The 15,282-nt window shown below is 44.5% G+C and overlaps 1 protein-coding gene across 1 annotated transcript; it reads right to left on the bottom strand.

Annotated features, from left to right (window-relative positions):
* Positions 1-3,560: 3,560 nt before the first annotated feature.
* LOC147619259 (uncharacterized) lies at positions 3,561-14,981 on the bottom strand. The gene is made up of 3 exons (XM_086773494.1): positions 14,785-14,981; positions 14,209-14,315; positions 3,561-4,050 (listed from the first exon to the last, which is right to left on the bottom strand). The coding sequence occupies exons 1-3, from the start codon at positions 14,952-14,954 to the stop codon at positions 4,019-4,021; spliced, it is 309 nt and encodes a 102-aa protein (XP_086629620.1). The 5' UTR covers positions 14,955-14,981; the 3' UTR covers positions 3,561-4,018.
* Between the last annotated feature and the right edge of the window lie 301 nt (positions 14,982-15,282).

The following is a 15,282-nucleotide window of genomic DNA, read 5'->3' as shown; positions in this document are numbered from 1 at the left end:
GAGTCCACAACCAGCAGCCACAGCCACCATCAGACAGTACATGGGCCCACAACCAAATAGGATGTGAGCCCATAGCCAGGAGATAGGATGTGGGTCCCATGGGCATATAGGGTGTGAGCCCGAACTAGACTTATGTGACCTCACCTAATTTGCGCGGAAAAAAAAATAAACAAACAAAAACAAAACACAAAAGAGAACAAGGAAAAAAGAAAATAAAAAATATTTTACGCACGATTTCAGAACTGTTGAAGCTAGCGATTCCATCAAACTGTTGTATCTAATCTTTTTAGACCTATTTGAGTGGCCTAATCTCCAAACTGTAGTATTTATTAACACGTGATTTTCCAGTAAGATCCTTATCGATAGGCTTGAGCCTGGCCAGTTTGTAAAAGCACAGGGAGAACCGATTCGGCCACCAAGACAAACTCTTCCCGTCTAGGAAAATTATTGGACACTATAACCATCCTATCTTTGGGGATATCTGTAGCACTATTGAGGTCAAACAAGGCTGCCCACACTATTTGCTTCATATATTGATAAGATCTCATTCTTTGCTGATAGATTTGGGGGTGCAAGTTAGTAATTGGCTCATGTAATGATGCCCATTCTATTATATGCAATTCTGATCTCAAGCTCTGTAGAGGGACTACAGAGACATTCGGATGCACTACAACAATTTCGTGGCGGAAGAGATGTTGAAATAGCAAGTGATGTGGGGTAAATGTTTAGAGCAAGGGAGAGTGGTATGTGACCCTCAAACATTTGTAGGAGTGGTATGTGACCCTCAAACATTATATTTATAGGAGTTGCATAAGTTAGATACTATCGTTCAAAGGGCCAAAGGGAGCCCAAAGGATGAGGAAAAGGGAGAATGTCCAACCTATGTGGAGGCCAAAATTAGGTGCCTAGAAAAAATAGGAAAGGATGCCTCATGGGTACTCACTTCAAGGGAGATGGGGCTTAAATCTAGAAAAGACTAGGGGATGCTTAAGCAAGCTTATGGGCCATGTTCAATGGCCCAATGGAGATGTACTCAAGCCTATAAAAAGGAACTCTATCTAATGGATCAAATATATGAGCTTTTGAGAAAAAGCTTTAACCTTGTCATTATCTTATCATTATGCTTCTCTCTTGTCAATAGCATTATCATTTAGTGTTAATCTCTTTTTTGCTTTCTAACATGCCAAGATGATGAGTTTAATTCATTTCTACACACCCTGATCAGCTCGAGATCAGAACCACCCACATCATCCCTTGAGTAGTTATAGTTATGCACCATATGATGGGTTAGATTTGAAAAACGATTAGTTTTGTTAATTAGTTTTCAAGCAATTTTTTCCCCTCTTTTGCCAAGCTCCAAATCATCAAGAATCAAATGTTTTTGATTCATTCTCTTCAAAAAGGCACACGCTACAACACATCAAAGGAGGGTTGTATTGATCAAATCAAAAGCATCAAAGAAGACAGCAATTGGGAACAAAAATTCAAACCTAAATTTTCACATGTTGTGCATCATTCTTGAAAGTTCGTGGTTCATGGGTTCAATACATATACTGTGGAGGATGTGTACATTGGTTTGTTAAGCACACACAACAACAATTGAAGCTTTAATTATCAAATCATTCTTTACTCTATTAGCAAAAAATTACATCTCAAGGTAATTAGTGCAACCAACTTCCAAAGCCATTGAGGATTCTAATCTACCATTGGGGTGTTTCTTAAACACTTGCCCATCATCAAAAACCCCTTGGTTTAGTACCCCAAATCAATGTATTTTTACAGTTTTGAATTTCGAAAGTGTTAACCTCATCAAATGCATATCTCCACTTTTATAAGAGGCTAGACATTGGCTTCAACGGGTAACCCCATTGCAAAGACCTTCCCATCTCCATCAAGAAACTCTGTCAAATCCACTCATAGTAGATAAATTTAATGATGAAGGTATCCATACATGGCAAGTAAAACTCAAGTTTGTTCTCATGAAAGATGGGCTTTGGGAGATAGTAAGCTGAAGAGAGAAATGTCCAAGATTAGAAGGGGAAGATAAAAGATTTTGATAGGAAGAGATGAGAGAGCTATAGCCATCATTGCATTAGGACTAGGTGATAATTTCATCCATCAATTTGCATCAGAAGATAGCTCTAAAGGAGTATGGGATGAACTAGAGAAACCATCATTGCATTAGGGCTATAGTTTCATCCATCAATTTGAATCATAAGATAATTCTAAAGTATGGGATGAACTAGCGAAGCTATTTGGTACCAATCAACCAAAATAAATTTAGTCTTTTTGGTTTAGACATCAAAGAGAGTGAGTCACTATTTCTTTTTTTATTGTTTATTCATCTTGTCAACCTGGTGGACTCACAATCCTTAACTAACGTTATGGGCTTGTAATAAATGTATGTGCATGTACGAGCTCCATAAGTCATATTTGGCCTCCCGTGGCTATTGAAATCAATCTCTCTCTATCTCTCTCTCTCTCTCTCTCTCTCACATGCGCTACACACCACACAAGGGTATGGGTGAGTGTTAACACAGAGAATTCAAAGAGGGCCCTTCTCTTTTGTGTTGAGCCATGTATTGTCATGCATCCTATGTTTGTCTCTTTATAACTTTCTATGTAAAATTTCATGTCTCGACTTAGTCATAGTTATGTTAAGTATGAAAGAAGCCTTTCTTCTATCAAGGTAACACCAAAGGATTGAGAGAACTTTTGCTCTTTTAGTGCAAATGCTGCCCTATCTTAAGGAGAGGCCCCTCAGGACTGCTCAAGCATTCCAAATAGATAAATGGACTCGAGGAACAAAGCGACATGCTTGCAGCACACATGCTCTAGTCTCTGCTAAAGCAAGAGACTCACTTGCAAGATTCAGGGTGCACTAGTTTTATGAAAAAGCCCTCAGCTATTCTTGAGCTGTGCGCACTAAAACCAAAGAACCCCCCTCCTTGTTGCCAATCACCATGCACAATTATTAAGAAGCTTGTGTGATGAAAAGCAGCGGCTAGATCGTTTGTGGTTAGGTTGAAATACTGAGGGATGCACCTTCGTTGCTGTTACTAAGGGCACCTCTTTGTACTCATGCAAGGTGCAGACCATGTGAAGTGAGTCAACTACAGGGAGTGGCAGGCTGCACACAAGGGATCGTGGGGGCATACGTGCCAGCCGCCCACTAAAGCAACAACCACAAGGGCAAGGCTCTAGATGAGGTTGGAATTGCTCCTCAAAAATGCAAAGAAGAATGCTAGTGCAGGGAGAACAAGACATGAGCATAGCATATGAGTAAGTGCATTTAATTCTCTAGCTGCTGGGGAGTCTCAAGTGCTCCCTACGCTATGAACCACTTCTTCATGTAGTACTGCTGGAATTCATCAGAATGACTTTTGGACAGATTCTCAGAGTTCATTTCTATCAACCCCATGATGATCGAGTTGCAAACATGCCTTCTTATGTTGCCACTTCATATATAAACACCTTGAAAATTTGACAGAAATGGATGCACCTAGATCAAGGGCCGATGTGTTTGCTCAGATACATAGTAAACAACTAGCTTCCAAGGATTTAGCTTCAGATACAAACTGCATGTTAAACTCAAAAATTTGTCAAAGAAATGGATGCACCTGAATCAAAGAAATGGATGCACCTAAATCAAAGGCTGGTGTGTTTGCTCAGATACATAGTAAAACGACTATATTTGTTTCTTCAAGATGATTCCCAAGCACTAAGACAATGCCTCCTTATAGATCTTCAGGAAATGAAAAATCAAAGCTCACACATCGACCTTTGCTAACATACCACTAGTCCAATGCAAATCCTAGAACTCGAGTAGAAATTTTTTTACCTGTATAACCAACCTACAAAATTTCCAAACTTGGAAGATTATTCTCTTCCAGAATCATCCAGGAATCAAACACTGAATTCTTCTAACAATGGACAGCTCACATCCTTCTCATGCTTGTAAAACCCCAGTGAACAGCTATAACTGCTCAAACCTTAAAATTCTCTGCAGCATACTTCTTTAGATAGGACTAACATAACCCTCCAGCCTTCCTGTTCAGATCAGAAAGCCAGACAAACATTAGAGCTAGGAGTTGCTTGCACCCGTCCACAAAAAAAGGACAGAGCAGCTTTCGACTGTGTAACATACCTAAATGAAGGTACAAAAGCACACAGTGAACTTAATCAAGAACATGAAATGTCAAGAAGCTAGAGTCACATGAAATGTATAAAGTAGGGAACAGGTAGGCCCTGGATATTCCTATTTGGAACAAGGGAGGCTGGTGGGTCAACCCCATTTCAGAGAAGAACATGGCAGCCTGTCCCCTTCCATGGTCCCCATCAGGCATGTTTCTTGGAAGGCCTCAAAACAGATGAGCTGGCACACAGGATCATTAGAGAATATTTTCAACCTAAGTGTCCTGGCTTCTCAGATAGAGCCTGCAAGTTCTCAGAAATTCCAAGTAGAACACAGTTTTGATGGACCATTGAGATTTGCAGATTGACTCGTTACATGTACCTCACAGGATGATGGGTGTAAAATCTCAAAGTTTGTTTCAGAGATTTAATATATATGTACCTAGATCAATCCAAGACCATGCCCAAATTCACCTCTTAGGAACGTGCATGTTATATACTCGTGGTAGTCAACCCACAAGACTATATAACTATCAACTCCATTATGCATAGTATGGACTAGATACTACGACATCCCCACTAACGTCATCAGTGCCCAATAGTAGGTGTAGAACTCTGTATCAAGAAATGCTCTCTCTCTCTCACACACACACACACACACACATAAGAGCATATATTCACACAAAGATTTAATTCCTGGGAGAAAGACTGCAAGGCTTCCATTTTACAAGGAAAAGCCCAGTGGGTAGATCGTCCCTAACGGGGCTGCCTAAACATGGCCTGGGGTTCTACTTATCATGACCATGCTCTGTAGGGGCATCACTCTCTCCCCGGTTGGAACTGCAGCTGTCCTCAGCTGTATGGCCTCCAGATAAGCTTGCAATAACCGGCAAGACTCATCCTTGAACTGATTATCATCAACAGCCTGCTGTATGGGATTACCCTTAAACTTGAGGAGATACTGAAGTTCCTCCATGAGAGATCCTCAGTCGTACTAATAAGAATCACCTATTTTCGCACTAATACCTCTTGAAGACCAACATCATCCACCAGCTCTGGTTCATCTTCCTCACATGGAGAAGCCGACTCTAGCCTATGGTACTCCACAAGATAACTTGAATGTATTATTGGATGCATATTCTAGGTGCTCAGTAAGTCCAGCTTAAAAACCAAGTCACTGAGCTGCTTGATAACCTTAAAATGATCCATCTCTTTAGAGCAAGTTAGGGAGGACCTTCTCCAGACTGCTTTAGCCTCTGTTTCTGAATCAAATCCGTCTTCCTTAAAGTGGCTATCCTGACGGATGCTTGTCAGCCTCACTGCTTTGTCTCAATCTTCTGGATCTCTTTGTGTTTACGTCATTGGTTGACCAACGAGACAACCATACACCACCTCAGGAGGAGTTCCTTTGTCAAAACCTGGACATATAATCAATGGCATGCTCCACCAATGCCAAAAATTACTCCCAAAGTGTGATGCTTCTAACAGTAACATCAAAGCATTGTAATCGTAATCTCATTTGTGCTCTTTGTCTGACCATATGGCTAGGAATGAAAAGTTATGCTAATTTCGTCCCATAACATAAAATAAGGCCTTCCAAAAAGTCCTTCTTAGGAAGCCCATGAAGTTGGAACGCTTCAAGGATAAAAAGCCAGTTCACCCACAGGCGGTCCTTGTTGTTCAACCACCCACCATCACAAATGAAGTACTTCAAAGCAATGCCCTGCAGGGACTTGTTGCATTGTGCTTTGAAAGCTGGGTCCTCGGCATAACTATCCCTTGGATAGACAATAATCGCACTTGCAAGTCTCCACAAGCTACATTAGATGCCATGTTACATCCCCAAACTAGCTGTAATTTGTAACATGCGGAAGCTTACAGATAGGATTATACTTTGATAATGAATATTCAGCACCTTGGTTCCTAACGATTGCACAATGTAGCAGAGGTAAGACTACACCCGATTGGGTCCCAAATACCCTCTGAAGGGTCCCCACCAAGGACTGGTGTATTTGCTTTATTGAATGATGACAAAAAAACTAACTTCTTGATGATCTTGCTTAGCTGTAAACATGCAGCCTGAAGATGATCTGGTTCTGACCTTCAAGTTAACCTGACTGGAGTTTTCCCTTTGGCTGTCCTGGCCCTTGGATCACTTCAGCACTATGTGTAATATGAGATGAAAAAGGCCTTTGCCAGCCTATGCTTTTTTAGGCATAATGGATGCTGGTCGGTGGTCTTAAACAGCTGTTGGGCAGTTTATACAGCCCTCCACGACTTGTTTATATGCATAAAGGGAGGCATTTTCATATGTGGGCTATTCAGGCTTCTGCCCACCCACTGCCTGCTGGCCGATTGCCTGTCCAGGCCCTATGGCCTGGCTGACCAAGGCCTGGCCCTTCTTGGACTGGCAGACAAAAGCTTTGGCCTTTCTTGGGCTGGCCGGCCGGGCAATAGCCCTATAGGGGCTGTTATGGGCCAATGCCATGGCCCATGGGCTGCCCCCAATGGTAGCCCAAGAGTAGGGCAGCATGAGTAGCCAATGGCCCTGCTCTACATGCATCTAATTATCCTAGGTGCCCTTGCAACTAGCTGCAAGCCTATAAATGCCCGGAAGACCTGTCATCACTCCAGAGGGCGACTCGCAGTACAGACTAGCATTGCTCCATGTGCGGGACTTGCCACCTGACAGAGACTATGTACGAGACTTGTACACCTGATGCTAGATGCTTAGAGTGAAACCCTGGCTACCTCGTCCCGGACTCGGGCTCGCAAGGAACCAGTTTCCACCCCAAGTCCTGCACCTGATGTCCATGTGGAATCGAAGTGCAAGATGCACGTGACATCCCCTTCTGCTTAACTTGGCAGACCATGCAAAGCCTCCAAATAGTCCGTCAATAATGCCGGATAATCTTCGAACAAGTTTTTGTCAGCCACACCGCTTCATGTATCCCTCGGTCTTAAAACTTTGTGAGCAACTGTCTCTCTTTTCGGCCGGAGCCTTGCTTGAAACGATGCACGACGATCCATTCCGAAACCATAACTTCAGCTTCGTCCACTATGTTTGGTTCCTGTTCATCGTGGACATTGGAGAGAGGAGGTTTAATATAAGGTTTCAACCAACTGACATGGAACACATCATGCATGGTCCAACTCGGACGTAGCTTTAGCTTCATAGAAACCTCATTGATCTTCTTTAGAATGGGAAAGGGTCCGAAGCTCCGAAACGATAACTTTGGACATCGCTTGTCCACCTATTTCAACCTTGGCTTCATTATCCTGAGATATACCCAATCTCCTTCCGAGAAGATCACATCTCATCTGTCCTTGTTGGCCTGTCGAGTGTAGGCCTTCTGCGCTTTAGCCGACTTGTTTTTTACAGACTCCAAAATCTCCTAGTAAGACTCCGTCAACCTGTTAGCTTCAAGCACTGAGGGCAATGTCTTGGTCAAAAAAGACCGGAATGATCTTTCAAATGATGCCTTGTATGGAGTTCTCCCAAAGCTGAAGAAAAAGAGTCATTCAACACAGCTTGAACTAAAGGCAAAAACTGTTCCACTTACCTTGCTGGTAGTGAACATAACACTTCAGCACATCGAAGGCCAATTCATTGCAAATCTTTGTTTGGCCCTCCATCTGTGGTGGGTGAAATGCACTAGAAAAATTCAACTTAGTTCCAAAGTTATCAAATAATGCCCTCCGGAAATGACTGGTAAACTTGGCATCTCAATTTGACACATGGTTCTTTTATCTTGTTGCCCTTCCAAGATTAGACTTGGGAAATAGCCTGCACATGTCTCGCACATTACATCCCCCCTGCTAAACTTGATGATGGAATTCCAGATTCTATTCTTGGATGACTGTTGTCATCCCATTGTCTATTCATGGAGTCCCCAAACCTGTCAATCCTTCCCTTCTTGGCAACCTTTTCACTAAAATCTCCAAATCCACTCCAACTTTTATGAAGATTTATGCATCTGTTCCATCCTGTCCCCTATCCCTTCATGCCCTGTCCCTGAACACTTTCTCAGGTCTTCTTTTCTTGAGTATTGAGTCTGGCACTCTCACTCCACCCCTTGGAGGAAAATGCACTGCAATAGCCAGAGTTTGGATAGAAATAATTCCAAATCCTCCCTTGGAACTGTTGCCTAAAATCCTTGCTCGTGTGCCCCAAGTGGCACCCGACTCACAGGACTGTCATTCCCCTTGGGCCTTGTCGAACACCACCAACCAACTTCTTGGGAACTTCTTCCATGTCTTATGTTCCTCTCCTCGGACTGTGCACTTTCACTTGGGACCGAATCAATGTTTAGCCTTGTTGAGCTTGATGCTTTGATACCAATGTCACATGCGGAAGCCCTGGGAGTCTTCTTTCAGCCCTAAACACCATCCTGGAATATGCTTGATGTAAAACGCATACAGAAGATAGAGAAGACAGAGAGAGATAGCTGAGTATTCAGTATATTCATAATGTACAAAAAGGTGTACAAGTCTTTCAAAAGGTGGAAACACCTAAGCTAAACCTTCTAGGACTCAACCCAAGAAAGGACTGAATGAATGACTAGGAGCCAAGCCTTGCCTATTTATAGGCCTTGGAAGCATTGGCGGGCTGGCCGACCTGCTGTCGGCCAGGTCCCCTAGACAAGTCCCCATCATTGATGGGACCGGCACTGATCCTGCTCCATAAATCCTGGCCGATAGCTTCCTAGGAAATCCCACTGCCTTCCTGCCCATGCCTAGCTACAATAGCTCCACAATCAGGTCCAAAACCGTTTCTATCTGGTTCTTTATCTTATTTCCCTTCCAGGATTAGACCTAGGAAATAGCCTACACATGTCTTGCACATGACACTCATTGTACCTTGGCTATTTAAGGGCCTCAAGTCTAATGCAAATGTGTGAGTTTTTTTTCTAAACCTCTTGTCATTATGCTCTAGTTTTAACTTTGTCATTAGTCTTAATCTCTTTTCTTGCATTTCTTGTATGTCAAGATGTTGATGTTAATCCACTTCTACCCACCTTAATCCACCATAGCCATGCCTAGATCCATACGTCTTAACATGGTATCACAGCTGGTTGTGCATAGGTCTATGGTAGGATTAAGCAAATGATAGCATAGGTAGCTTAGATTAACACATGTTAATGTGTGATCAAGTATTAAAATTAAGTCCATCCTCATTACCTCTCTTCTTTTCATCTTAGGATTCTTCAAAGTTTATGAGCTTAACTATTCTTCGTGTCAATCCAAAAAGCCTTGGTTCTGCAAATTAAGTGGCATAGCCAAAGAAGAAAGAGCGGACAGCATCAAGAGCTTCATGTGGGCTTCTGCAACAAGCTCAGGTGTGTGTGTGAGAGAGAGAGAGAGAGAGGTCGGGATTTGCCCTGTAAAAGAAACAAGTAAACATCTTAGACTCAATCAAAAAAAAACTGCTCTCAGCGAGGGGGCTCTCCGAAACAGAGGCTTCGTGTTGCAGGCTGTGACGATGAAGGGCTCTCGGCAACATTGGGGTCGGCCAAAGAGCAAGAGACAAGTCTATATAAGAAGGGAAGCGGGGGAGGGTCTTTTCCATTGGAGTCTCTCCCAGACGACATAGCATTAGCCATTCTAGACAAAGTGCCTTTGGAAGACAAGCTGGGCAGTCCCTTCGGTATGCAAGCAGTGGCATGCCTTCACGCCACAGCCTGCCTTCGGTAAGACCATCAACCGCTCCTTTGATTTCTGGTTCGGCCCCACCAAACTGCAATCGTGCCAGCTCTTCATCCCAAGGACATAATCTATCTGTCTCCCACAGATTGATACATGCACAGGATTGCGACTCCTTGCTGAGTAGGGCAATCATTTCAGGAGCTTTGCATTGGTGATGATTCAAGTACCGACGATGATATATGTGAAATTGCTCCCAAGCACCCTCCCTCATAGTTTTGGATGTAGGTTATTGTGTTGAGCTCACAGAACTAGGCATGGAAGCCTTTGAACGACATTGCAAGTCTCTTACTTATCTCAATGTATATGCAAATAGTGATAAGCAGTGCCTTGCCATTGCCCAACACATCACAGTTGAAGAATCTTGTAGTGACAGAGCCTGCAGAAGTGTATGTGATAAAAGGTGTAAAAGCCCTACAATAAGGATGCATTCACATGGGAAATAGTTTCATTCATCGGAAGTTCTGTATCAACAAGTTGGGTGTAATTGCACGATATTCTTCTTCAGCTCATGCCCCATTAATTTGAGCATCCTCGATATATTTTTGTTGGGATCAATATTTGCATGATCATTGCACCATGGGCCTCATTAAATTGGACAACATCAAATGGATCTTCATCAAATTGGATTGTCATCAACATCAACATTTTCCATTGTAAAAGGGGCCAAATAAGCACCCAATTTTAGCACCTCATACAAAAACATGGATGTCATGTCATGATCATCTTATAGTATGTTTTTTTGTTAACCCCTAAAGGTTTTCCCTTGAGAGTCCACATAGACCCCAAACGATGGCCATGTAGGAACCAAGGGGAGGTGTTGGAAGTTAGCTCCCAATGGCCATCTCCAATTATGGTCATGGTATAGACATTGGGTAATGGTAGTGGTCGTGGACATTAGGGATTAAAGGGGGCATGTGTATGGTTGTCAAAGGTTGTGTTGATCTTGGGTCCCCCATCCCTGCACGCCTGCGCCCTCCGCCCCTCCTCTTCGCATCGCAACGCCCCCACCCCCCAAAAAAAAAAAAAAAACCCAGTTTTCGCCGCCGCCCTCCCCTTCCTTCCCTGCATAGCTGCGCTTCTCTCCCCTGCCCACCCCCCTTCTACACCTATGTCCACCCCCCATCTACGCCCCTTCTCCGCCCCTCCCCCCAGCTCTTGCTCCCACCTACCAGCCCCCCCTTTTTGCTTCCCAACCCCCAACCCCCCCCCCCCCCCCCCCCGCGCGCACGCGCGCGCGGCGGGGTTTCTGCCCCCTTGAGCCTACCCCTCTCCTTATCTTTTTTCCGCACCCTCTTTTTCTCCCGTTCCCTGAAGGTTTATTTCAGGTCTTCGGGGTGTTTTATTCGACAAGTCTTGGCTTTTTTTGGTCTTTCCCTCAAGAGGACTACATGGTAGCCGCTCCATCATCCCTGACCGAGGTGGTTCCCCCTCCTATTTCCCCCTCAGATCCTCACCAAGGGCCGAGGGAGTAGCAGGTTCCCAGGCCGCGAAGCACCAGGTTCCAACCATGGATGACCCATCAGCCAAAGAGTGGCAGACGGTTGGCCCCCGCTCGAGTCGCCAGCTGAGCACCAGAGCTGAGCATCGCCACCGTGCACGTCAGGCTGGCAACATGCAGGAGGATTCGGTTCTGTCAGAGAACTATTTCATGCACTTATCACAACACCTGCCCCCACCAGTCACGGAAAGGGCCCCCCCGCCCCCCGATGTGGCAGTCGATTCCTCGTCACGACTTCTCCTCTGGCCCTCAGTGCCTAGTGGGGCACGTTGAGCCCACCCTCTCTTCATCGAGCCTTCCCCAGCAGCCTTCCTGTCCGATGGATACGTCTTAGCAACGTCCCTCTCCACCTTCCCACTCCCCCTCGCCTCCTCCCCCCCTCCCCCACCCTCGCCTCTGAAGTCGCTCCATTTGCCCCTTCCTCTTCCTCCGTGCCTACCCCACCCCCCCCCACTCCGCCTCTCAACAGCATTCCTGTCGGCCCCCTACAGCCCCTGATGCGAATGGAGACAGCTGGCGAGTTCCATTCGTCGTCTAATCCATCATTTCTCAGAGCTGGTGGACCATTGCGGCCCCACCGAGGGCTCTCCCACCTCAGTCTCTAGGCGGGGCCCCTAGGATCTTGGGGTAGACTGTGGATTATAGTTTCTTTCGGTGTCTTTCAACGAAAGGGACAGACAGATTTGAGGAGACTATAGTCCCTATTCGGTTATGTGTAGTCTTCCACCACTCCAGACCCTCTACGCCAGAGAATGGCGCGATGATCTTCTCTTTCCCCTTGAGCGCAGTCCCCAAGACACAGTGGGATCCAAAGTCGGTGGCCACTACCATTCAGGATCAAGTAGTTGCGCTACCGCATCATCTGCAGGATCTTTGCATCGCCGACGTTCTTACTCATCTATGGCCTCTGGCCAAGATGGAGCTTGGTGGATCAGCCCACAGATCTCCATTGTGATCGATGGAGCACGGAGTATGCATACTCTCGCGCTCGGGCAAAGTGGCAGTACATGGAGGGCAGGATCCACGCCCATTTAGCGCGACTTCGCACTAGGACAAATTGTGACTATTCCCCATCTAAGCCCGTGCCCAAGACTCTTCGAGTGGAGGGCAATTCCGATAGTTCCGCCTCACACAGAGATTGATATGAGGATTGTCTCATGGAACATTTAGGGCTTAGGGGAGCCTCAGTGCTTTCAGGGACGATGCGTCCTTAGAGGAGAGTTGTAGCGAGCTATGGTAGGGGGACCTATTGAGAGTCTGTTCCTCCAAGAACACCATCTTACTGAGGGGCGTACCCGCCGCTGCAGGAAGATTCTACCAAGCAAGAGTCATACTTTTTGGTCTCCATCCTTCGACCCTTCAGGGACGCAAGGAGAAGTGTCTCTCTCTGTCAGGGAACCTCTCGCTATCTGTGACAAGATCGAGAGTCACAGTTCCATGACGTGCTCAGTGGGTTACCATATCCACCCCACTCCCAGCCCCTACACAGCAGGGAATTACTCTCCACAGAGCAGAGACACTCAGAGCCCGCAGGAGACAGAGGACACCTCGCTTTCGGACACCACCCCTATACTAGAGAGAGATGACAGAGATCAGAGCTCAGTTTCACAGAGAGGGTGTGGAGCGACTGGCTCGCTTTGGAGCAGACCCAGGCATGTTCTTCAGGGAGCTGTGGACACCCCCCAATATGGTACAGGATGGAGCTAGCTAGGTTCCATGCATATAGCTTTGCATTCTCCTAGTAGTAGAGCTCCATCACCTCCCCCACTCATTGTACTTATTGCACACCAAGATTCAGCTTTTTTAGTTTAGTACTTTTTCATTTTGTTGGGATGACAGAGGATACCCCACACAGGTACACTGATTTGTCTCATAGGCCGAGTTCGGTCCAGACAACTTACCAAGAAGTTTATGGATGGGATTGTTGATGGTGCTCCCGTACTACTCAAGCTGCAGCTTGATACAGGTGAACTCTCCAATCTTCTCAATCAAGTTATCTGACTCATTGATTGTAAGCTTCTCCAGATCTCACTCCAATTTGGCAATCTTCACTATCGAAACTCTCCCATACCTCCTCTGGATATCTGTCCACATCTGATGAGCATTACTTCAGGAAGAGACAAACTGTGCTTGTATAGATGGAATCATGCAATGGATGATGATAAGACGAGCCCGAGCATCTAATATGCTTCTCAAAGCAAGGTCCACCAAGTGAGGTTTGGAGATAGCCATCCACACACTGGCTCCTTCCAGCAACAACTGAGTGTAGAAAGACCAAGTATGATAGTTGGTTGCTGTAAGCTTCATGGAGTCACTGACTTGGGGAGGATTGTTGTGACATGTGAGGGAATTGACCATCGTAAGACTCCCACAGCTTCCGCACGTGACACTTCGTACACAAGGTATAGGATGTGTTCACCTTGAACAAGGTGACAAGGATTGATGACATCTTCCATCAATAGGAGACTATATTAATTTGAAAAGGCTGTATTATCTATCTAGTAATCTATCTAGTAAGGGTTATTCCATACGATGTACGTGAAACCACTATTTGAACCACTTTTGGGCTTTACAAGTATTTGGTTATTTATTTTGGATTAATCAATGCCCCAAACATGCTTCAAGAGAATGATGGGTCAGAAATTCACAAGGACTTTCTCTAGCAATATCTTGCTTTAATCCAAAACTAAGTGAGAGTATCATCAACACAAGAACAGTATGTTTAAACAGCTTCAAAAGCATATGTCATATATCATTGGCAACAAGAACAGATTTTCTTGACAAATATGCACTACTTGGGGACACATTCTGTCCAAGCACATGGACTCAATAAAGCTGAAAGTAATATTGAAAAACACATAAAACTACACCTTCAAGAGGAGCATCATCGTTACGAAGCCTTGAGACTAGTGATGCTGCAGCAGTTGCACTGTGCCATGGCATTAGAGACTCTCCCATACCAAAGACCCCTCTCAACCTGCAAAACTTGATAACAAACATCCATCAAAAGCCAACTAAAAAACGTATTTCTCACATTTTACATGCTATTCTCTCATTTTATGCTTGTAAAATGTAAGAATTGCACCCTTCTCAAGTGAGATAGCATGTAGAATGTGAGAATTGCATGTAATTCTCTCATTCATGATTCTCATATTTTACAATACATGTGAGAATGCATGTAAAATGCGAGAATCACACCGTTCTCACATGGCAAATGTGTGTTGTCGTGAACTCTCGATCATCCTAAACTTGAAATACAAATGAGGTAGAATCTTTCTCACATGTTAAACCCTGAAAACCTTAGGCAGAAATGGACTTAAACCAAAGAGCGTAAACCCTAGAGCTCAGAAAACTTGTGCATTGAAACCAATATTAAATAAAGGAGTACACGGAGATCAATCCCCCTTCAATTAAACCCTAATCTTCACAAACGAACATGAAGGTACCTTCTGGATGAAGAGCTTAATCTGATTTTCAAATCCTGCGACAGTCCATGAGAGCAAGAACCCACAGGAGAAGTCTTCGCTGCTGCGTTAGCCACGCGAGGGAGGTGGCTCACGCGATGTTTTGAGGAGACGATGAAGCGCCGAGCAGCTGTTTGCACCGGTGTAGCCATCGATCATCACCAATTGTTGACTAATTATTAATGTATTATACCCAAGTTTTTAACATACATTTAGAGTGACTGAATAATAATTATTAACGTGTATACCCACATACATTATATTATATATTTATATTTATACCCACATACATTAACGTGTATACCCACATACATTATATTATATATTTATATTTATATAGCAATCAATTAGCAAGCCCTAGTGGCAAGTATGAGCAGCCCATGGGCACCCATCTATAGACCTTCCAAGCCCTAATTACCTCAAGAAGCAAAGCAGCATTGCACAAGGAAACATGCCCACAACCCATACACCTTCAAACTC

The sequence above is a fragment of the Cibotium barometz genome, chromosome 33 (assembly GCF_041138505.1).
Source record: "Cibotium barometz isolate CiBa-2024 chromosome 33, ASM4113850v1, whole genome shotgun sequence".
NCBI classification, from domain to species: domain Eukaryota; kingdom Viridiplantae; phylum Streptophyta; class Polypodiopsida; order Cyatheales; family Cibotiaceae; genus Cibotium; species Cibotium barometz.
This window is presented reverse-complemented; position numbering and strand designations above follow the sequence as displayed.